The sequence below is a fragment of the Dermochelys coriacea genome, chromosome 2 (genome assembly GCF_009764565.3).
Source record: "Dermochelys coriacea isolate rDerCor1 chromosome 2, rDerCor1.pri.v4, whole genome shotgun sequence".
Lineage (NCBI taxonomy): Eukaryota > Metazoa > Chordata > Testudines > Dermochelyidae > Dermochelys > Dermochelys coriacea.
In genome coordinates, this window is record NC_050069.1 from 197,754,100 (window position 1) to 197,778,691 (window position 24,592).

Consider the following 24,592-nt stretch of genomic DNA (forward strand, 5'->3'; position numbering starts at 1 on the left):
GCCAGAAAAAAAAGTTTGAAAACCACTGGTCTATGGTATTTATCACTATTGTATCTGAGTTTTTCACAAATACAAATTTATCTTCACAACATCCCTGTGTAGTGACGGGTTTGTATTATCCCTAGTTCACATGTGGGAAGTTGAGACAAAGTAAGGTCAAAATTTTCCACTAATTTTGGGTTCTAATTTGAGATGCCAAGGGCCTGATTTTTTTTTTTCAAAGTACTTAACATTATTTAGCATTTTATATATTCAAAGCACTGTTCCTGCAACTTTGGTTGCAGTTGTGCATATTCATCACACTTCAGCAAATCAGACCCTGGAGTCTCAAGTTTGGCTCGCAAAAAATGAGGAACACAGTTGGTGGCCACCTGTGGAAAGCTTGGTTTAAGTGACTTTCCTAGCATTACATAGGAACTCTGTGGCAAAGGCAAGGATAGAATCCACTTCTCCAGGACAGCATTCAACTGCCTTAACCAAGAGACTTCTTTCTCTTCCTGCAATCCCCTACCCTATTCACTATACTGCTTCCAGTTCTGTGAGGCAAGGGTCCCATAGACAACAGCCTCCTTCACCATACAACCCTGAGTCATCCACAGGCAGGGGCTCTGTGGAAAAGATACTAAGTGATCATGTAATTAAAGACAGTATCATGACACATAAACATAAGGAGGCTGAATTAAGATTGCGTAGGCAGTCGTAATTCTGCTATTTCCTAACTTTTGAGAGCTTGACTTTGCAACCTTGAATGTTCTTTTAATGTAGGTTTTTTTGTGCATAATGCAGTATATTTATTAAAAAGTTTGTTTTATACAGTTCTATACATTTACACAGCTCTCTTGGAGTAAGACCAATTTCTTGTCCTGAAGTACGTGCATCAGACATGTCCACATCCAGCAAAGTCGGGGGGACAGCAAGCATAATTTCTTAACTATTACCTTCAGTACAGGCTTGCTGTTATCTTAATGATCTTTTCCTTGAAGATGACTCCAAAAATGCAGTCCTGTTAATGAAATGAGAAAGCAGCTTGTGCATCTTAAAGAAAAGAAGTTACATCCCCTTAACTTCCATCTGTATTCTGTATTGTGCCTCATTTTAGGTCTTGGGTTGAAAGCTACGACTTTCCAGTATCTTTTTTTATGCAGGACTGTATTAGAAATGTCTGTGGAACTAATGGTAATATTTAGACCTTGTTTTTAAGCCCGACCATCCCAGAAACAGCCAAAGGGTGCTGAAGCTTTGGCTGATCTCATCAGGAAGGAATCATGAAGCACTCAATTCCTTGCAACAATTTTTCATACTCTTAATACCTTCCTCTTTTCTCCAGAATTAAGACCAGAGCCCAGAATCTGATTTCTTTTGGTGTTGTGAGAGCACAATTCTTAATTATTATTTTTAACATTTGCTGTAGGTGTATTAAGGTACTCTTTGTCTTGGTCTTTAAAACTTAGCTCATGTGGAAGGGATGTGGTTGCTTCTGCACACAGTTTTTATAGCTGTTCATAAAGACACTGTTTTATAGACACTGCAGTCATGAGTGAGCTCTCAAATTTAAGCTACTGATCTGCTAAATGCAGCTATATGCTGCAGATATTAAATTAAAATGCACTTACAATTTTAAAAAAGAAGGAAAACAGAGGCAGATGAAATGATTTGACTTTTTTCCTTAAAACAGAGGATATACTATCTTTGAATAGAGTGAGTTCTCCGTTTTTCTAGTATTTACTAACACTATTAAGTTTGCCCTAGCTGTTAAAGATTAAACATTCATGTTTTTTTTAAGATACACACTTAAATACTGGCTATCAGTCTTTGGGGACTTCGTTGGGCAACCTGATCAACTGATTGCTGTCATCAGTCACCTTTGTGCAAACATGACATGGTTTAATGTTTTAAGAGCGTTTGAGCCGCTCTTACTGTGTTTTTATTTCTTCAGTATCTACATGCTGATACATATTTTGTCCACTAGATGATGCTAAAGGGAATCTATCTTGAATTGAGTGTTTATTCACTGTTAACTTTCCTCTCCTTAGCAGGTGGTTCTTTTTTTGTTTACACCTAGTTATTGTAAGTGCCTTTTCTGACCAACTTCATAAATTTTAAAGAATTAAAAAAAAAGCAAACAAAATCAAGTGTTCTGTTCAAAAAATTTTGGAGTTACTTAGTTTGAATAATGGCTGTTCACATACGGGGGATTTATTGCTTGTGTGATGCATGCTCGGAGATCTAACAGACTTAGGGGGCAAGTTTTGTGTAGATGGTGCACCAAACTCTGAATCAATAATTGTTACTGTAACTTGTCTTCAAGAAGAAATACAAGAAACTACTTCTTCCCCTCAAATCCACTAATAGATCAAGATGGGAAGGACATATGAACAAGATTTTAAACTAGTGTACACTAATTTAGAGTAGCTATTTTTATACACAGAGACTGAATATCTTGCACATGAGCGGTAAAGCTTTGGAGGAAGAGGAAAATGACATTGTATTAAGAAATCCCACAGCGCTCTCAATATTTCAACTGGCAAAGACCAATTTAGCAAACATAGTTTAAAACCTAGAATTAAAGAGAAATGACTGCTATCGTAATATTCTGGTTGTCTTTTCTATATTTTTAGTATTCTAGATTTTCTTGTTTCAGTTTTGCATGGTAGGTGTATGGAATATTCATCCTGCATCAACTAACAGCTATGCTAATAATAGAGTGGGTCCACTTAAAGCCACAGTGATAATTGATAGCATGTTTACCAGAATCTAATAAAAAAAAAATTTTTTTGCTCTTCTAATTCTAGATTAGTTTTAATAATTAACTAAATTTTAAATGCTGTTTTTAATGCCACTGCGAGTAGGGTATCCTACTTGTACAAAACTGCTATAAGCAAAAAACAGTTTTTTAAAAATTAAGGCCCTGATACTGTAAACAGTACAGCAAGTACATTACCTTATGCAACATTTTATTTTAAATGTATTTTATTTTTAAAAAATTTAGCAGGATAAAATCTGTCACACGAAAACAAAATTGCTTCAGTGTTAATAGAAAAAAGTCCTTTAGACTTTTTTAATAAGTTAGTTAGTTATTGTGAACTTTTTATACAGAAGCCAGAATTTTCGAATCTAGATTAAACCAATACTTGGGTACCTAAAGGTGGGATTTTTCCAAAGCGCGTAGGTAACATAGGAGCACACATCCCATTGACTTTAATCTACAAAAACTGATTGAGTATAGCCTGGTTGAAACACTTGAGTTTACATGTCTTGTGGAAGTTGAATATATTGAAAAGTGGTGTCTGCAAGTATAGCCCAGACTATTTAGTTACCAATTTTGTAAACACAGAAATAATGTTAATGAGGCCCAGGTTTGCCTTTTTCTGTATAGATGAGCATTTTGTGTGAGCCTTCTTACTAGAAAATCTCTAGACCCCATAACTGAATGTTTCAGAAAGTGCAGGGATAGTATTGTTGCGTTTCACTCATTTTCTCAACACAGTTGATCTTCTCGTTCACACATTAATTCAGGTAGCCACAATTTATGTAGGAAACTTGTGAATTTTTACAAATTTTCTATTGTAAAATGGCACATCAATCTCTCCTTCCCTTCCCAATGTACATCAGCTAATGAAACTGAAGACCTACATGCTCAGAAGATTAGATTTTTGTTACAAAGATCTTGGACACTAAATAGAAGTAACTGTTTGCTTTTTTTTTTTTTTCCTTTTTTTCTTTCCAGGACCAGGGTCAGGAATTAAATCTGTTAAATGGAGACCTCCTCCAAAAACAAAATATTCAGAGGTATGAAGATTTGTGGTTCTCCTATGTTTCTTTTTGTTAGTGTTTGAGTTAGAAATGATGCATTGAGCTGATGTGGCAGATGGTTCTGTGCGTGAACTTATTTGAATAATATGCTAACTCAAAGTAGCTTGCTATATAAATAGTTGCCAACTCACATGCACTTGATATTTGACACAATTTATTATTTTTATTCATGTTGATAAACTAGGATGAAAGTTAAATCTACTTATGTGAACTCTAAGACAGAGAAAACAGTGTCTAAATCTTCTGAATTGTTTCCAGATCACACAAGTTAAATACCAGATTTAATAGGCAGTTAAAAAAAAATAAATAAAAGTTTACTAAGGTCAAGGATGAAAATACTCTAGAATCAGGAAGAGAAATGAATGTGTTTCAAAGAGGTGGGTTAGTACAAATTAGAGATTCAACACCCACTCAAGTAAACTGAGTAGACAGATATTCAAGATAAGTTGATTTGAGGGAATAGGGAATTGGCTAAGACTATAATGTGAGAAGGATAGTGTAGCAAGTCTATGGAGTCTTTTGCAAACGTGTATTGTGTTTTGAGTTTGCTTTGGTAGTGGCTTCAAGGCTAAATGTGGTGGACGACAGGATGTATGGTTCTACTGTCTACATCTTAATAGTATATCTGGATTCCTTTAAGTTTAGTGACCAGGAGTTTCAATTCCTTTTTTTACACTGTTGAGTAGCCAACATGGAACATACTCATGGAGTGAGTTGCCCCTTTTAAATGCAGTGGGCCCAGCTGTGACTTGGTCTGGTTTCTTCTGAATCATAGGACTGAGATGTGCTTGGGTGAAGCATCTGATTCGAGGGAGCATGTGACCAGGAAGGGTCATCTGATTAAAGTTGGATGCATAGGCTAGAAGAAGAGCCTGTCTTCTTCTTAGACTGAGACACACCAGGATTTGGGAAAGGTTCTGGGTGAGGCCCTTGACAGTGATCATACAAAAGACTTTTGAAGGGCTTATCCAGAAGAGGAGTGGGGAACGTGCCTGAGTTGGGGTGGAGGGACAGATGTAGACAGAGGGCGCAAGGACACATGGGGATGCAGGGACACATGGGGACAGGGGCAGATGTGCCTGACTGAATGGGAGAGGCTAGGGGTCAGCTAGGATTTGCATGCAGGAAGCTCCCTAACAATCCTTCCCCACCTCCCACCCCACAAAATAACCCTGTTCCATACTTTTCATACCCATACCAACAACCCTCCAAGGCTCTTTCCCAGCAATTACTTCCCTCTCCCTCGGCTCCTCTGTTACCCCTGACTTCCGCAAGCCTTTGCACTGCTTCTGAGGGGAGTGGGCAATACGGTTCTGGATTGTCATTTAAATGAATTATTACTCAGAGTTCTGTATTAATACGCCTAGTAAGGAATCTATTTTTCAAAAAACATTTCCTGAATCTTTTGTTGTCGGTATTGTTACGGACATACTTGCTGACAGGTATTTTGAAATAAATGACAAAAAATAATTGAAACTGGTGTGATTATATTGTTATTTTGACAAATGAAATTTGCAGAATTTTAAAATATTTTTGTTGCAGAATTAATTTTTTGGTGCAGAATTCCCTCATGCGTAGACATAGATGCTAGGACAAAGGAAGCCAACAGTGTTACAGATGTGATCAAGTCAATAAAAGGAATTCAGTAGAGGCAAGATGGCAGTAAAGATTAATTCTGGAGATGGCAATAGTGACTTGGAGATGAGGGAAAGGATCTTGTGTCAGGGATGATGCCAAGATTTCTGGACTTGGGAGCAATGTTACCTTTTTAATTAAGGAGAATAACAGTGGAGTCACAAAATGGGATTAGGGCTTTGTCTAGAAGTTCTTCAGTTTTTGGTATATTCTGTTGTAGTTAGAAGACATTCAAGACAAGCAGATGTGAGATGACATTGGAATGTGAGTCAACACACATAACTACATGAAGCCACATAAAATATCAAGGAATCAGCTGTGTGCTGCTCTATTATGGAAGGTGCAAAGTCTCCACTAGAAACCTGAAAAGGAGCATTCAAGACAAGAGATGAGCATGCTAGAGAATTTAGCTGCTTGTTCAGTGCCATTGAAAAGGATAGTGAACACCACCTGAAAAGCCATAATGGTATCAGGGTGAGAAAAGGATTCTGTGATCAGAGATAAGAGTAAACTAAATGCTTCTAGTGGTGATATCAATTATGTGCAAAATGCTGTTGTTGTCTAAGCAAGTTACGTAAACTAAAACATCAGCCAGAACTGAGCATGTTGTGGAGCAACAATAGCTACCCCCCATCAACCACCATAACCTGCCACTTGATCTTAATCTCCATAGTTTTATCAAAAGGTAAAACACTTTTTTGAGCAAAAACAGTGAGTCTCACGCAGCACCCTTAAGGCCAGAATTTTACATCTGGAAGTTCTCAAATCTTTTAACAGTAGTCAAGTGAGGTATGTAGAAGATTCTTGGGTAGCTAGACTCCAATCTAATATAGAGTTTAAAAGATGAACACCTTGTATCATTCCAGGAAGGAGATGAAGCCAGCAAAAATTCATGGATCACAATGTAGTGATGGTGACCTGTTCCACTTAAGTGTGTGTCCCACTGGAGTTTGCATTGGCTGAAGTTTAACTGACCTTTTGTGGCTTGCCCCTTGTAGTGCATTGCAACCTGTAGATAACAAGGGCATAAGACATCAACTAAAATAGTTCCTGGTTTTCCAATTAACTCTTCTCCAACTTCCCAGGACATTCACATACACTAGAAGAGGCTTGAAGGGTAAAAGGAATTTTCAGCTGCTAACAGGAAGGAGTTGAGTCCTGCTGTAGTGTTGAAGCTTTTGAGGACCTCAAAGGTTTTCTATCAGTACTGCAGAAAAACAGCTGTTTGTGAATGTGCTCCCAGCTGCAATTTACCCTTTTCTCAAATAATGTATAACACTGACAAATCTTCAAGCTGACATTATAGAAGATGGAAGCAAAAGGGGAGAATGCAGTGACCCAGCTTAACTTTGCTTCCACCGGTATGTGCTGTGCTGTCTACCTTCAACAAACAGGAAATAAGGAAGATGATGTTACAAATTACTCCTTCTAGTCACTTGACTAAAACACATGGTACTCTTGAAAAGTGTTGGCAAAGCAGATGACTGCTTTTCCTGTTGGAATAGCCCCAAAACATCTTTGCTCTATTCTCATGTGTGTATTGTAATCTGATACAAGTTGTTCTGCTTGACTACCGGCAGTGCAGTATGGGGGAGAGTTCAAAAATACTTCGGAAAATGCCCTTTAAAAAAAAAATTTGGGTTTAAAGGAATGTAGTGGGTATACCAATAAATGTGTGAGCTTATTTGTACCTCTCATCCTGACGTAGGCAAATTGTGTACTTACGTAGTTTTCCACAAGAGGGGAGAATAGTATTTACTAATAAGAAATTGTTATAGATCATATTGCGTTGTCTTGCTTTGCCTGTTGAGAAGGGGAAGGATGCATTTTAAAGAATGAGTAGTGCTACCGGCATTCTTTTCATTTACTTGATAGTATTTTTATTATGACTATAACATAGGGCAGGCTATATCCGAACTACTGCTACTCACCTTTGTCACACAGCAAACAGGGTTGGTTGGTTTGTTTGTTTGTTTGGTCTTGTGGTTCCAATTGCAGCAGGATAGTCAATCTTGCATGTCTGACAGCATAAGTGTTCTCAAGATAAAGTAGTTATCTGTTTTACTCTAGTAGAGTAAATTTGTTTTTAAAAAGCAGCTTCCAGGTAGCAGCCCTCTGCAGGAATTGGCACATGTACGGTTTTCAGAGTAGCAGCTGTGTTCATCTGTATTCGCAAAAACACAAGGAGTACTTGTGGCACCTTAGAGACTAACAAATTTATTTGAGCATAAGCTTTCGTGAGCTACAGCTCACTTCATCGGATGCTCACGAAAGCTTATGCTCAAATAAATTTGTTAGTCTCTAAGGTGCCACAAGTACTCCTTTTCTTTTTTCACATGTACAGTGTGGTTTTATATTGTAATTAACTATTTGTAATGCATATTAATGTACAGAACTGTACAGAGCAGTCACTCTTTTCACACCCTTAGACAGGTTCCTATGTGAAACATTTACTATAGCAAACAACCTTATTGTTTACTGGGGAAAGGCATATGCCATTAACTCATTTTTTTTGTGAAGTAATTATTTCACACTTGTCAACTGCTTGCAAAATCTCTGTGATTGTAATAAACCTGTTTTGCAAATCCAGTTTCCTGAAGACTTAAACAGTTATGTTGGTGCCAAGAGCTTTCCAAGTAGTATCTGTAAAAGGATTGTGTAGTGGTGGATGATTTTATTGGTGAGAGGAATATTTTAGTAAAATAAGCTGTAGTATTTCACAAATGTTTGTAGTAAACATATATTTTAAGATGTTGCAGTAGTGGGATGTATGTGTAGTGAGTGGATCAGATGTTTTTATGCTAACTCAGTGGTTCTCAAACGTTTGTACAGCAAGCACTTTTTCAGCAAGCCTCTGAGTTCAATCCCCCCTCCTTATAAGTTAAACTTTTTTTTTATATTTAACAGTATTATAAATGCTGGCGGTCAAGCAGTGTTTGGGGAGGAGGCTGACCGCTTGCAACTCCCTCCCCCACCCATAATAACCTTGTGAACCGCTGAATGGTCACAACCCCCAGTTTGAGAACCTCTGTGCTAAATAATTAACAGATCTGAGAAGATTAAAATAAAGGTGTGTTTACGTATATCAATACAGCTGCCACTGTTACTTTGTAATTACAGTTTACAATCTGGGTATATAGAATACTTAATAATCAAGAAGAAAAGGTTTGTAGTAATTTAAATAGTTAACCAATACATGCAAGGATCCATTTCGTACATTCTCATCTGGAGGGAAATTGTACATATGAGGTGAAATATTCAAAAGTGATAGGCACTTCATAAGTCCCATTGACTTTCAGTGAGACTTAGGCTTTTAAATCACTTTTGAAAATGGGATTTAGGCTCCCAAGTCGTTTAGGCACTTCTGAACATTTTACTCTTAGTCTGTGGCAGATCTGGAGCTGGTTTTAAGTTTTATGTAACTTGGATACTGGATAGTTCTTGTTTGGTAGAATGAGCATTGATCCAGTCATTTTCAAAGTTGAGAGCATCTGAATAAATGAAGCATAAATACGATTTGTCCTCTGTTTAAAAAAACAAAACAAAAAAACTACCTGAGTTTTCAGATGTCACACAGATTCTGCAGTAGATACCCACAAATTTAGGATACACTTTTTTGCCCTCAGTGCAAATGTGTTGATAACGTTTCATACCCACTGACATCAGTGATACCCAACAATCTTAGAGCTGGAGTGAAGTGAAAACTATTGTGCTGTCACATCTATAAAGCAATTTTGAATGTGGATTCAGAAATTCTGTATAATGGGGATTCTTGTATAGCACAATGGGGTCCCAGTCCATGATTTAGGACTCCAAGATGCTGTGATAATACAATTAATTCTGAAAAAAAAGTTTGGCTTGGGTGTATATTTACTGTTTTAAGTGGTATTTTGGGTTATATTCTGTTCTGAAAGAAAGCTTTAAACACAAATGGTGTAGCTTCCTTTCTGAGCAACTTGTGGTGATCCAAGGATTTTGTTAGAGCAGGATTCTTAATTTAAAAAAAGCTGGGGATTTTCTGTGGCCAGCAGTTGCTGTCAAAGCAGTAGTAGCCCAATGCCTCTATATCAAAGGTAACAGTGCATGCATATTTTAAAATATTCCAGTAGGTCTTTCAAAACAGTAGTTGATATACAGTTGCTGTTCAATATGTGTAGAAGCATGAACGATGCTATCTAATTATTTCATTTGAAAGTAGTGTAGTGATAGGAATAGGTTTTTCAAACCAGGTTGGCTCTCAGCTGCTCTTATTGTTTTCAGTAGGAGCTGCAAGGTACTGAGCACTCGTAAAATAGTCTTCATGTACTTGCATAAACAGAAACGGATTTTCTCTTGAAAATCTGGCCCTGGTTGTGGGTACTAAGCATTTCTGAAAATCTGGTTCATAGAATTATGTTCTGATATAATGACAGGTTTCAGAGTAGCAGCCGTGTTAGTCTGTATTCGCAAAAAGAAAAGGAGGACTTGTGGCACCTTAGAAACTAACAGATTTATTTGAGCATAAGCTTTCGTGAGCTACAGCTCACAGTGGGGCACTAAGCATCTATTAAATATCAGAAAAATATTCTGAAGACTGAATAATCTGCTAAATAAATAGCTCTTCATCATATATTTTGCTTAGACATTCTCTAACCTCTCTCTTGGCAAAATTTGACTTGCTGATTACCTGTTTAAGTCATGGATAATAACTACTTTAAATAACAGGAATGTTTTTAGAGTACAAAACAGCTCTGCCCACCATTTCCCATCCCTCCCCCGCCCCCATCCCTTTCCCTGTCCACCACCAAAAATGAGAACTGGTTCTTGATAACTTACACTGTCTTGTCACATTGATTTACACTCAGCAGTATGAGGCAGCCCAGTCAGACATAAAGCATTATTTTAATTTGGCCTAGGCATGTGTTCAGCAATTTGGGTATCAAGTACCTAATTAATCTGAAATCACTGTGGCAAACTGAGTGGTGTGAAGACTAAAATACCAAGTTGGAAATATCAGCTGCTTAGTTTTTGACTAATACTGTAGATCCATTAACATGATCTGGAATATTGTTAGTTTGTATCTGGCAATTTGCTAAATTCCAAACAAAGGAATTCATATTTAATTTCTTTACCACATCTATTTCATAGTATCCAGTGTGTAGGATATATTTGAGGGTATTGGCTTTACATCAGATTAAACTTAATTTCAGATGTGAACCTAGCAGAGTATTCTTAATCTTAATTTGCCATTTGGAGAGTTTTGAAATTATTGCTGTAGTTCAGTGTTTTTAAGCACTAATATGCACAGCATTAAGAGCCACATACTCTGATGGCCTCTGCCTTACTGGCTATACTGTCCATTGGCAATGTCAGACTGAAACGATTCTTTAGCAAAACTGAAAAGAGAATACACTCATTAAGCAAAAGAGGCATTGTTCGGGGTTAATATTTTCTTTGTAACTCTTAAGAACTGCAACAGAGTCAGGGAGGCCAGTTGCAAGGGCAGCAGAAATTTAACTTTTTAAAATGTCTTTCAGTGAAAATGTGCAGCAAGCATACTGGGAATTGAAGAGGGAAATGTCTAACTTGCATCTGGTGACTGAAGTGCAAGCTGAGGTTCTACGAAAACTGAAAACCGCAACTGCAACCAAGAAAGGCAAGTCAGTGTTTGCAGGAATAAGCCTTACAAATACAACCACTGATCCAAGCTACACCATTTTAAAGAGAAACTAGTTATCATATCTTCTCAAAATCTCATCAGTTGAAGTTGATAAGACAGTGTATTATAGTTCCAGCCTAACCATTTACTGCTTTGGCTTCTGTCTCATACTGGTCAGCTTCACACATAAAGGTGTTGCTGATGCGTTTTTTTCTTCAGTACTGTATTCTGTTCCCCTTGTGGCTTTTTTCTCAGTCAAGTGTCGCTGATGTGTACAAGGCTGAGGTGTTAAGTTTACTCATATTTGACCTTTTACCACAACTACTTCATATTTTAAAACAAAACAAACAAAGATTTCACTTTTCAAATGAATTCTCTTACTTTAACAGTATCAAATATAGAAAATATTTTGGTAGCATTTTAAAATTCAGGAACAGATTTTGAACTCTTTCCATGTAGCTATAATTTTTCTTACTAGTGATGAAAACATTCTGAAAACTTATGAAATTTCCCAGTGAAATAGAACGCCAGATGATATTCCCTGTAATCAAAATATTGATGCTGCAAAACTGGTTTACCTCCACCACCCTGTTAAAAACAATTGACAAAATTGGTCATTTCCATTGCTCTGGGTTTACTGCAGATTTTATACATTGCTGACTGAAGTTATTTCTGTTTCAACTCTTGTGTGTAATATTTCCTTCCAGTGCAGGGATTTTATAAAAAACCGGTATTTGGCACTGTCACCTGTGATCTAATGATTGAAAGCTAAATAAGAAAACATTCGGTTAGTGAGTAGCAGCATCCCTATTTTTCACTGGGTAGGAAATTCCAAAATGTAGGTGGTAAATAAGATAAGCAACAGTCACTTGTTTATAGTATGTTTGATTGGTGACAACATCTGATGATGCACTTTGATAAAGGATATAAACAGGTCAGAGAGCTCAGATGACAGATCCAAAAGCCTAAATATTAGAGGAACACTTAGCTAATACAGAATTGGATGGCTCAAGGAATTGATAATGGGATTCACCTCTAGGGCACTAGTTTGACTTTGGTCCTGTTCTGTGACTGATGATCACTATCTGAGGTAGTCTACGAAATGAGTTGGTAGCTTCAGTCCAGTTCCCACTGGATGAGTGTCTGTCTACATTGAAAAGGTACATTACTGACACATTTAACATCAAATTTCAGAAGAGAAATCAAGGATTGTGTGGACTCTGAATAATTCTCTAGTCCTAAGAAGTCTGTTCTGGCCAGGGTTGTGTGATGGTAGTGTAAAGAAGCATGCATTTGCTGTGCTGTTGTGGTTCTCGGGCTGTTGTCTCTCTCATCTGCACAAGTGCTAACCGTACATTTCCCCACCAGAAAACTCATTGCAGCAGCATTTTTCTGCAGTAAGTAATAGAGTTGTGCTTCAAGGGATATAGAAGACATTATAAATTGGTCTGCTGGGGTGTGTGGATTTTTGCCAGGCTTATTTTGTAGGTTTCTTTGCCCACAATCATTTATTGGCACATACAAGCATCTAGCTCAACCTTCCAGAATCGGTGTGCCGATTCTTCATTTCTTCACTCAAATTTAAGGTTTCTTGTGCCAGTAATACATTTTAACATTTTTAGAAAGTCTCTTTCTATAAGTCTATAATATATAACTAAACTACTGTTGTATGTAAAGTAAATAAGATTTTTAAATGTTTAAGAAGCTTCATTTAAAATTAAATCAAAATGCAGGGTGGCCAGGACCCGGACAGTGTGAGTGCCACTGAAAATCAGCTTGAGTGCCACAGGCTGCCTACCCTGATCTACCTTTATTCCTTCTTGCAAGCTTCCCATCTTAAAGCTGGACTTGGCTTACTGATTCATCAATGTCTCGTATTAATGCAGTGCAGTCATGATGCACCTGCATTGTTAACATGCAGAGTATAACCTTGATTTGAACCATGTCTTGGACTATTTTATGGGAGAAAATCAGTTTGCCTAATAATTGTGTTCATGCACTCCTTATCTCATTGTAAACATGAATTGGCTTTTGGGGGGGGGGGGGGGGTGGTGATGATGAAAGAAACTTCTTGAATTAAGAGAGCTAATAGACAAACATGATCCTCACTTTAACAAATGTTTCCAAATATTCCATGATCTTCTAAAATGATATCCTTGCATATTTTAGGGTTGACTTGAGTCACAAATTGGACAAGTAAAAGAGTGAGGTAAAAGTGACTAGACTGTGAATTCATATAAGGGAAACCCTATGACAACAGCAAAGAATTGAATTGCTTTCTCTTTCTTTTACAAGGACCACTATATTTTCAGAATGTTTCATACATGTAGAATAGTGTGTTCCCAAGCAGTATCTTTATTAAGGAAAAGGCTAGTAGAATCTGGAAAGTCTTTGGCTCAGTACTTTCTCCAATGTCCATTGAATCTTGTTCAAAAAGTTATGGGCAGGAGTAGAATGAATTTCCTCTCTTTCCCACACTGTTTTATTCACTATTGTAAGTTCCATTTCTAAGTACTTTGAAGTTTGTTCTATAGCAGAAGTGAGACTTTTTTTCAGAGCGCCTTTTACTTTTCAACACTCTGTTTCATACTCAGAGAATGGAGAGGGTAAGCAAGCAATTTATAGAGTTCAAAATAATTGATGCTACATGTTAATCTTGCCAACAGAATGTCCATTGCAACACGTATGTGGATTCCATTTATCCACATACAAGACACTGTTCATGAAAAGCAGCTCATGGCTTCTTGAAGCATTTTGGAACTCTAAGTGTAATGGTGGATGAAAAACAACGAGAAAGTGGGGTGTTTTCTGATGCTTTTCAGTACCTTACCATATAGTAAGTAGAACATGAGCAAATTTTAAGATTGAAGGCTATATAATGCTGTAGCTCCTTGCATGAATTGGGCATTATATAACTCTTTTAAATGTTGAGAGAGATCCACTGTAGGACACTGTCTGAATTGACACACTTTTGCTGTCTGTGTTTAGAAGCAACTTCCTTATTTAGGAACACTTTTGCTATCTCAGGAAAAAATTGACAGTCCAGTCTTGTTTTGAGTTCTTGCTTGGTTGATACAGTTTGGTCAAATCTTGACTACAGCCAACTTATACTGTTTACTATTCAATTCTCTCAATACCTCATAGGAAGGATGAAATGAAACATTCCTCTTTTGTTGCTGTCTCTTAGAATGCCCTCTGTCTGTGGAAATATAAAAATTTTCCTCAGAATTTATCTCAGTATTTCAATCACTTGTTTCTGGCCTGAACTAGCTCCAGACCACTGAGGCTCAATCATCATAAAGTGCAATGATTTTTTGGGTGTATTTTCTCATCCTTACAATTTCATCTAGTTCTCAGTAGGCCATTTCCTCGAATGTTCAGCTCACACATGCTTGTAAGCAAACTACAGCAAGCTCCTCAGGGAGCACTTAATACAAGAGGGCACCAGTCCTGATTGGGCCTACCCACTGCTACAAAACAAACCGATAGATAGTATATGTTGTGTATATAACTACTCAGTAGTAGGACAAGGCTGCCTAAGTGGCTCTGCATGCTTCTCTTGTCAAATAATCTTAGTCTTAGAGTATAGAAACTTGGGTCATTTTATTGAGTGTAAAGTACTTTCAGGTTGATCATCAGAAATATTGACCTTGAAATTTTTATTAACTAGTTATAACCCAGACTGTTAATCACAGACAATAGACAGGTTGCATTGTCCCACACTTTTTTTTTTTTTTTTTGAGATGAATAGCTAGTAAGGAGTAATAATACAATTCCCTTTCTACACTTCTGACTGAATAACACTTCATCTGCCCTAAAGCTTCACCAACCCCAGTATTCACAGCTTTTGGAGTATAGTACATGGCTGCTATTTTTCCTTGTACCTATCAACAGCTTACTGCTCAAGCACTGCTTTTTACACCTATCAGCACAGATGAGGTGAGTCACAAATTTCCTAACTGTATCTTCCAGATGTGACAAACCAGCCCTTGGAAAGTGCTTTTTACTGAAATTTGCTAATTGGTCACCATTTTTTTCACATTCCCTGGCAGGGTGACACTACATCCTGCACTAACTCTTCTGTTTGTTCCTTATGAGTGTTGTGTTTATAAACCAGAGTTTGTATTCTAGATTCATAGCTGTTGTAGGAAACTTCACCTTCCCTATGGAGTGCTTAACTTGTAGGATCTGACAATCCTCATTAAATTTGTAGTGAAATGCTAAAGAGGAGTAGAGGTGATATGGGAAACTTAGCCCCATATCCTTGTCATATGCTCACCCAACATGTGGCCAGTCCCATTTCTACCTCTGGATAGTTGCTGCCTGTTTTCAAAAGGTCATCCTCTCCTCCTTAGCCTGTTTGAAACCTGGCCCTTGAGCAGAGAAGCAGTAAGCTCCATGCCATCTTCCCACTGTTGCTTCATGGACTGAGGATGAGTTCAGGACCTGGCAGCAGCAGGAGGCAGCTCATTCAGAGACAATGAAATAAGGTGCAAGATTCTTTGCAGGCAAGCAACATTCATCGATTCCAAGGCCAAAAGGGACCATTGTGAATCAGACATTTGAGTCCACACAGATCATCCTGGTGCAGCACTCTATACTTGTCTCATCAAACTTCCAAAGATTCACAAGTCCCCCTCACATCCATGTGAGAACGAGTTGATTGGGTTTTTGAGATGTGGTGAAACTTGCAAAATATATTTGAATAAAAATTGTTAACTCGGATTTAATTGGCACTCAAAAGCAGGATATGGGATCCATTAGGTGAAAAGTTGTCCTGTTACACTCAGTACATTTCTGAATGTATTTACACTATATCTTCTAGATCCATAATTTAAGAATTACATTTAGTTGTCTTCTCTCTTCAGCGTCTACTTGTGCACCAGTACAATGTGTTGAAGACGTGGAGAAGAACCTCACAAAGTTACATTTGACTTCTTCTGGGGCAGTCTACAAAAAAACCTCTCTTTCACAAAATGACAAACTTCTCTGCAATGCCATAGCTCCCCCTCTCCCAAGAGATGTAAAAATCCTGTCTGAACAGGCAAATCTTCAGTCGTGGACAGATGAGAGACCCATGGCAATTGGGAGCACCACCTGTCATGAACAAAACTCGTATGGAAAGAGCTCTCTGGAAGATAATTCCTGGGTATTCCCAAGCCCTCCAAAACCTAGTGAGACAATGTTTTGGGAAATGAAAAATAAATCTTCTTTGTCAAACTATCCAATAGATTACCTGGATCAGTGTAATCAAAACTGCCTGCACAAGAGCTAAGTAGTTTCTGAGAGAGACTGGTGCTAGTTCTGAATAGGCACCCGAGTGCTAGAATTTTTTTAAAGAGAAAAGTAGTTAGCTGAAATGTGGAGGTAACTTCTTTTGTCTTGTTCCAAGATGGGTGGCCTGATCACTCATTGCTGTAGATCAAGACTAAATCAAAGGAGCTATAGTGGTAATACAGGTGTAAGCAAATCAGAATCAGGCCCTAAATGCTTGGTCCTCTTTATACTGAACATGACGCACACTTGCAAATATTACACAGACTGAATATTGAACTCTTGGAATAAATCAAAATAATCCAGCTCCGCATTTCAGTTCGCTGTATGTACATAACACTGCTCATAAAGGCATTTGGTATCCTGTGTTAGAAAAATCTAAAAGCTGTGAGCTTACCTCTGACAGAAGTGTCTTTCAGATATGGAACTCTCAGGTAAAGAATGGAATTGGAATGTTGTTTTTACCCCCTCTGGTTTAGGAACAGTCACTGGATTTATAATGTGTGATATATGCCAGGAAGAAAAGGTGAGATTTATAGGATTTTTTCCAAAATCATGTTTTATGTAACATGTATAAACCAAAACTGCTAGGATACACTCTTTAGGTGGCACCTTTTTTCTTGGCATTACTGTAAGTATTTAAAGATCATAAATAGATGCTGCTGAAAGCTGTAATTCATGGACATAGTTTTTATTTTTTTCCACTGACAAAGGAAATTGGTGCATGTTATAGAATCACCCTAACCAAAATGCAATGATCTTTGTGTGCCTCATTTGTATATCACCAAAATCTTCACTTTAACTGATTTCTAAGGCCATCAACTTTTTTTTTTATCGCAAGAACAGAAGCCTTAATTTGAGCAGCTCAGATGTTAAGTGTCAGTGTTCAAAATACACAACTGTGCCATCTCAATAGGGTTTTTCATCTGTTGTGTAGAAAACTAAAGTGTTTCAAATTATAAATTTGCCAACTTTTACACAGTTTTGTCCATACTCTGATGTACGTGGTTAGCTGGTATAAAGACAAATTTCTCTTTAAACCAAGGAAGCTTCTAGGCAGTTAAGTCCTGCTCTTTGGTAGAGCAATTTTAGAACTATTTGGCTTCTTACACCAGGTTTAAAGTGAAATGGTTGAAATGTACAATACTTTGAGGAAAATTCTACATTGGGTATTTCATATTCTGAGTGAATGTAAAGTTTAATTGGTAGTAAAATGATTAGTACTGGTAATTGTTCCCTGTATACAGGGAACAAGCATCCAATTCACCTTAAGGTCAATGTAAAGAGAAAATGGATTTCACAACAGTTGAGCAGTAAAATATAAAAAAAAGCCAGTAACTTCGTAAAAGTTACGGCTGCATTAGTCACATCAGTGATGTACTATTAAAAGCATGATGAACTGTGGACACTATGTGACTTATGTAGATCCACTGCTCCCCCTCCCCTATGCACTCAGTACTTCATACGATATCATCTCCTATTTATGTATTGGAGTTTTGTCTATCTTTTTAAGTCAAAAGAATGTCTTTGATACCATCTATTTTATTAGTGAACAGCATACATAAATAATATGCCTACCTTTCACCAGATATGTTTTTATCTTTCTGTTATCTTGCGCGCATATCCTGGTTTGTCTGTGATTAATGAAAATAGTGTCAGATGCTGGAATTTATTCTGACCAATGAACATGACTGACTCAAGGGAGTACAAGCTCTTGCAAAGTAATAGAACAAACCCCAATATGCATAAAACAAATCCAAGTCGCTAGGCTTTAGCTGATAGAACCAACTACCTGTGTAATAACAAAGCACCAGAAACTATTTCTCATGTGGCTGCATAATATATTGTATCTAGTTTTAATGTAATTTACTGGGTTTATGCCCTTGGTTACAAAGATTTTTGGTAAGTTTAATGTTTTCAACGGCCATCAACCTGATTAACAGTTGGAATTATGCAAGGAAGGAATCCTGTTGTGTAAAATTTTAAATAAATTTATTTTTGTTTGAAATGGGCTTTACTTATAAATGTCCTTTTGCTTTGGCAAGCATAGCTGTTTCCTTTGTTGTTGCTCTCTGAATTCCTTATTTTTAGATTGTGTGTGCAAAACAGGGAAGAATTTGAATCTGACCACAGATCAGTGAAAATATAAAGATTAAATTCAAGGTGCCTGCTTAGCCCTTAGGAGGAGTGTACACCTCCACAGATTGCCCTGACATGTGGAGGAGTATTCTCCTCCTGGGCACAGGAAGGTAGTTGGGGTTGGCTGTCTTAGGCAATAGAACATTCCTCTATATTCCCTTATTCTTCCTCCCCTCTTTCCAGTCTTGTCCTCTTCACCTTTTGTAAACAGCCAGGCTGCACTTCAGCATGAAGCTGCTCTGTTCTCTGTGCAAAGAAGTCCCTATATCTAGTCCTCTACTACCGGTATGTGCTGAGGGAGAGGAGAGGAAGGAAAAGCAGTACTCACTGAAGGGGACTGCTAGATTCTGACAGGTGAGACAAGGTGGGGCTCGCTGTAGGCTGGAATTGCAGTCCACCAATGGCAACAAGCAGCTCTACCATAACCCTTGAAAAGGGAAGCTCTGGGTTTGGAGTCATTTGGGAACTGGCCAGTTTCTGAGGTGGGAATGCATTTGTTGGTCTGAAGTCTACAATCAAATCTTGAGTAAGAAGAGCAATTTAAATCATGTTTTTTTGTGGGTTAGGATTTTTCCATTTTCAAAAATCAAAGGTTCTTATTGAACATGCTCACAAATTGCATGCTAATGCCCTAAGAGGTACAGAATGGCTGTAGTGGGGTTTTTTGGCATAAGAAAAATCAAAATTCAATGTGTAAGTGGGAGTAGAAAGCAAAAATTCCTCTGAAAATGGGTAAATTCTATGAATTTAAAAACAAGTCTTTTGGAAAAATCAAATTGTTAAATTTCATGACCCATGTGAACTGGTCACTGCTATGGCTCACAGCCCTACTCATCCTTGATGGTAGTAGTATGAAAGTGTCACAGAATATTGAACTTTTCTTGGAAAAACATGGTTAGTATTCATATCAAGTGAACATAAAGCAAGTTGCTTGCATACTATTGATCTGGAAAGTCACTTATTTCCCAGGTTTTTTTTACTAATCATTAACATTGGCATAGTATAAATTTAGAGGCACTGTCCCATTTCAATTCTAAAGGTAGTAATTTCAGAAACTGACGTCCTGAGTCTGACTTTGTAATTTTTTTCTCCTCCCTTGCTGCTGTGTGAAATATCCAGGCCAAGGGAGGAAGAGAAGTGAAGCACCAAAACTAGCTTCCCCTAACAGGCTGTCAAATATATAAAGTGAACAGATGGGTGTTTTCAATCTCTTCCAGTTACAGTAAGCTTGGTAGTGGGTGCAAGGCTAGATTTTTTTTTTTTAAAGTCCCTTTAAGTTGATTGTATTTGTACTATTCATTGAAAAAGGGACAAACTAAAATCAAAACTTGAGGGGAAACTTTCATAGGCAAACATTAACTGTACCACTCCTCCTGATGAGGAGTAAGTAGGTACCACACAAGCAGTCCTAAAAGGATTTCAACCTAAGCCCTCATGGCATTGGGGGCTTGCATCTCTCTGCTATAAGTGCTCAGAACTGCTTTCTTTATGTGATGGTTCCCTCTTACTTTAAGATAGAAAACTGTGCTTAAGATGTCACAGGGCTAAGTGGAATTAACATGTTGGAAAAGTGTACAACTAAGTCTTCCATGGTGAAGGGGGAAATCTGAATCTCTCCCACCCTTTTATCCTGAACTCAGTGCAGGATAAGAAAGAGGGATAGGGCTGCATTGTCATTTCAGTCCTGTACAGGAGACATTCTGTGGCATGGTGCAAAGATGTAGGCACAAGAAAGCAAACTATAGAACCAGATCCTTATCTAATGTGAGAGTTAGCATAATTCCATTGATTATACTGCTGTTACTCTGCTAGTATTAGGGGCTCTGGCTCACGTTTTAAAAAAAAAACTACAGAACGATGTATCCATATTCAATCAATACCAACTGTTTACAGCACCTACAATATTAAAATAAAAATTGAAGGGTTTATAACTTCTCATTAGGCCAAGTTTTGGGAGATAAACTAGTGTAAGATCAGAATCAAGCCTAAGACCCTTGAGCTGACATACTCCAGATTTGCTGATCTCACATAGATCAATGTATTAGTCTCCTTCACTTTAATGCTTTATATTCAGACTCCATTGTGTCTCTCACCTGAGCTGCTATGTTTTCAAAACACTAAGGATTTACCTGCATGAATTCCACTATAGTGCCTTAACGCTTTTGCCTGTTGGAATTGGCAGCAACAAGGGCCAGGTTCAATATCAAAGGGTTTCTCCAACAAGACAACAAAACCAGCTTGAGTCATCTCTTCTCTTCTCCCTCCCATCGCCTGCCCCCCCCCATATAACCTGGGACAATTACAGCCCATCCCATGGGCACTGCTATGAGGCAATGCTTCCCCTCTCAGAAACAGAGTGTGAGTGTAAAAAAAAAAAAAAAAAAACCTTAAAAGGAGGGACATAACCTGGCTTTAATTTGGAAAAACACAAACCATCAGCAAAAGACCCATCCCCAAATAAGTTGGGCAGTGTCCTTTTCCCTCAGGTTCTTCAGTCCATCAACCAAAAGTCCCTTTAATGTGCCTGTCCCATCTCTGCACCCCACTCACAGTTGTCATCCTTGGTCAGAGCAGAGTCCAGAGGTGCATCTGCAGAGTTCAGCTCCTGCCCTGGTTGGAGGTATGGTAAGAAGGCACTTCTCTTGTTCTGCTGCCTGGGCACTCCCTCACCACCCTTCCAGCTGATCAGTTAAAGTTGCATGTGCACTGCACTGGAACAGAACCCAGCTGGCATCCCATCCTAGACACTGAATGAAGCAAGGAGCTAGTGGATGACAGTGCAGCCAAGTCAAGGTTTGGAACAGTCAGCATAGCTCAATCAATGAGATTTGGGCCTGCCGGCATAGAGACAATACAAGTGCCTGCTCTGCCAGCAGCGAGCTTGGACAGCCACGCAGGTACCACATCCGTAAAACAGAAGGAGAATGGTAAACTTAGGAGTGGAAAGGCTTGTTGCATCAGAACTGTAAAGTGAACAGAATTAAAACTAGCGCCTGGAAGGTCATCTTTTGACTTTCAGCTTGGGATATCTTCTGCTAGGCTGCAGGAGAAATTCCTGCTACTGGTTTCTGTCCCCCCTGAAGCTCCAGCTCCTACTATGCAAGAGGCTGAGTGGGGTCTGGGAGCATGCCCAGGGCACCTGGTTAGTAGAAGGCCTGTGCATTTGGTGAATGCTGAGGCTAAGTCCCACAGGTCTTAAAAGAACAAACAGGAGTCAATTGCTGGAGACTTTAGCAGCAAGACCCTAAAGAGCTTTTTGAGCATGTGCAAATGGTGATTTTCAGCAATTTATAATCTGGACAAATCTCGATGGATTTTCAGAGGGACAGTAAAAAGCATCTGTCCAAAGGCCACCCCACCACTAAACTTTAAGTTCCTTTTCCAAAGAAATGGTTGGAATTAACATTGAAAAAAACCTCTTCTTCCTATCCTCAGAAATGGCTTATCTTCTTTAGCTGAAACTTCCCAAAAAGATCTGCCTGCAGCAGACAGCAAATGTAGAAAACCTTAGCATATACTTAACTTGGCAACTGAAACTAGAGTGTTAAAATAGAAAAAGTGATAGGCAACTCTTAATAGGTGTCACTGCTAGCTCGATCTGCAGATGTTCTCAGGCTTCCCATTTCATTAGCGTACACCTACACCCCATTGATTTCAGTAGTCTAAATGCCACTGAAACAAAAGGGTAGTGTTCTTGATTATTCAAGTAATAGGCAAAGGCTTCAGGAGGATAGGACTGTAATTTCTACCTATAATTTAAGATATTCACATTTCCAAATTTCAAGGACACACATGACCAAGTAGACTTTCCGTTTCAATAATTCAGGAGCAAACCATACTTTGTGGTGATAAAAGGTACTAACAGACAACAATTAAATACAAAAATCACTGAACAAACCTCTTCAGTGGGGGAAAAAGCAGTAGAAGCTTCCCAGAGCCTTGTATACTCAAGTAATTTGTTCATCTGAAACATACTTATCGTTTTAAGAAAAGGAGGACTTGTGGCACCTTAGAGACTAACAAACAAATTTATTTGAGCATAAGCTTTCGTGAGCTACAGCTCACTTCATCGGATGCATGGGGAGATTTATATACACACAATGGGTTTTGTTTCATGTTCTCTGTGTGTGCATATAAATCTCCCCACTGTATTTTCCACTGAATGTATCCAATGAAGTGAGCTGTAGCTCACGAAAGCTTACGCTCAAGTAAATTTGTTAGTCTCTAAGGTGCCACAAGTACTCCTTTTCTTTTTGCGAATACAGACTAACATGGCTGCTTCTCTGAAACTTATGGTTTTAACAGTGCATGCAAGTCTCCTGCTGCAAAATTTATTCTCTTCAAAATAAAGTTACAAGCGGATTCTTTACGGGAGAGACACTCCCCAAAACGTAGCAACCCCCAAACTGACCTTTAATGCTTAGACAGGACACTACAGTTTCAAGTGTTATCTTTTTTTAACTAACACCTGTGTAGGGTTCCCCCCACTCCTCTTGGATTTTTCAGATGCACTAATCCACGTGCAAGACAGCATTTTAAAGAGAGAACTTCTTTCAAACAGTAAGCAAAGACAGAAAATGCTATAACATATCTAGAAACAATTCTGGCTTTATCACTTTCATTTCCTTGGTTTATTACTAGATCCTTGCCTTACCCATAGCTTTGTTTCTTATACACATATTGTTTGGTTGCTTACTTACCACCATCCACAATAATTTCACAAGTGCAGCAACTCAATTCCATTGTGTAAACTGGGTTTTTAATGATATAAGCATTATCACTTCTTTTGAAACAGGAAGGCAGGGAAGGAATTATACAAAACTAACTGTTTTGACACTTCAGTAAGCAACCTCTCCCCTTCAAAAGACACAAGTGCGCTTGGTCTTGATCTACATTTTTCTGAGACCAATTTCAGACTGTGGCAGCCATTTTCTTATTCTATAAAGCAATATCTTGATCTGCTAACACCTTGTTTTCCAGCTGTAGATGCTGAGTTTAAAAATGAATGAAATGGAGTAACACTGCCTGGCAGGAAGGGAGAGATTACCAGTCGTCTCTCTCCCTCTACTGGCTGGACCATTCATTCCATCATGCAAACTTCAAAATAAATCCTAATGCCTCTTGTTTGCTCTTCTCTCCCACCCTTTCTTACCTCCTAGCATTATCTTGATTGGGGCATGGTCTGCTTTTTCTTTAATTGATAGTTAAAATTCCCATGACACTCCATGCCTTGCCTCCCTTCTGGAGGCTTCTTTAGCCTAGTATGTTCTTGTTTCTTTTCCTCTCTTCCCATAAGTCTTTTTTCACAATCCAGCTTTCTCTAAAAAGAAACGTTACATTGAGAATACCTGTTCCTTAAATATGCTCCTGCGAGTGACTCAGTTGCATTCTGTCTCTGAAAGAGGTTTCCTTAAGATGCGAGCTTCCTGAGCAGAGAACTACTCTAAAGGGCTCATGAGTAACGGGGCAGTAGCCCTAGATATAGAATTAGGCAGAAGGGACTGTAATGAAGATTGAGACGGCATGCTCTCAGGAGCAGTGCTCTGTGCAGGCCTGACTACACCTTTAGTTATTATATTACATACTCCTTTTAATGATAATCTCTACAGCAGTGAGCTATATTATCTCACTTTAGCTGAGCAATAAAAAACAAAGATATTAAAATCATTTGATCAGAGTTAAATTAGTCACAAGTAGAATTTTAAAAATATTGTGTTTGAACAGTTCCTAATAGGGCACTTTTCCCAAGATAGGCTTGAAAAAATATTCTGTATTTAACTGATTCATGCATACACAGTGTTTTGTTGTACAGCAGCTATAACAATATTAAATGATAAAGGTGCACCTTAAATTGTTCTTTTACAGAGAGAGTGGCTGGAATTTATTACCTTGAATAAACAGAAGCAAAATGTCTTCCTTTGATTAAAAAAATCTTAAATTCTACAGAGAGGAATATTAATGGAGGGAGGGTAAATCATGAGAACGTTCAGTAAGAATGGATTGGTCTAAAAACTTTTTTCTCAAAATACTCTACACAACAAAAGTTCCGCAAACCCTTGGAGCAGGTCAAAAATATATCCTAATTATTTTGGA

The 24,592-nt window shown here is 38.1% G+C and overlaps 1 protein-coding gene across 3 annotated transcripts in view; it reads left to right on the forward strand.

Annotated features, from left to right (window-relative positions):
* The window catches only part of AZI2 (5-azacytidine induced 2), a 44,713-nt gene extending 26,342 nt beyond the window's left edge, over nt 1-18,371 (forward strand). For all 3 annotated transcript variants that reach the window (XM_038392732.2, XM_043508995.1, XM_043508996.1), the window contains 3 exons: nt 3,728-3,789; nt 10,965-11,083; nt 15,955-18,371. In XM_038392732.2, coding sequence (XP_038248660.1) covers nt 3,728-3,789; nt 10,965-11,083; nt 15,955-16,361 — 588 coding nt within the window. In that variant the 3' untranslated portion in view covers nt 16,362-18,371. The remainder of the gene's footprint in view (nt 1-3,727; nt 3,790-10,964; nt 11,084-15,954) is intronic.
* Nucleotides 18,372-24,592: the final 6,221 nt, after the last annotated feature.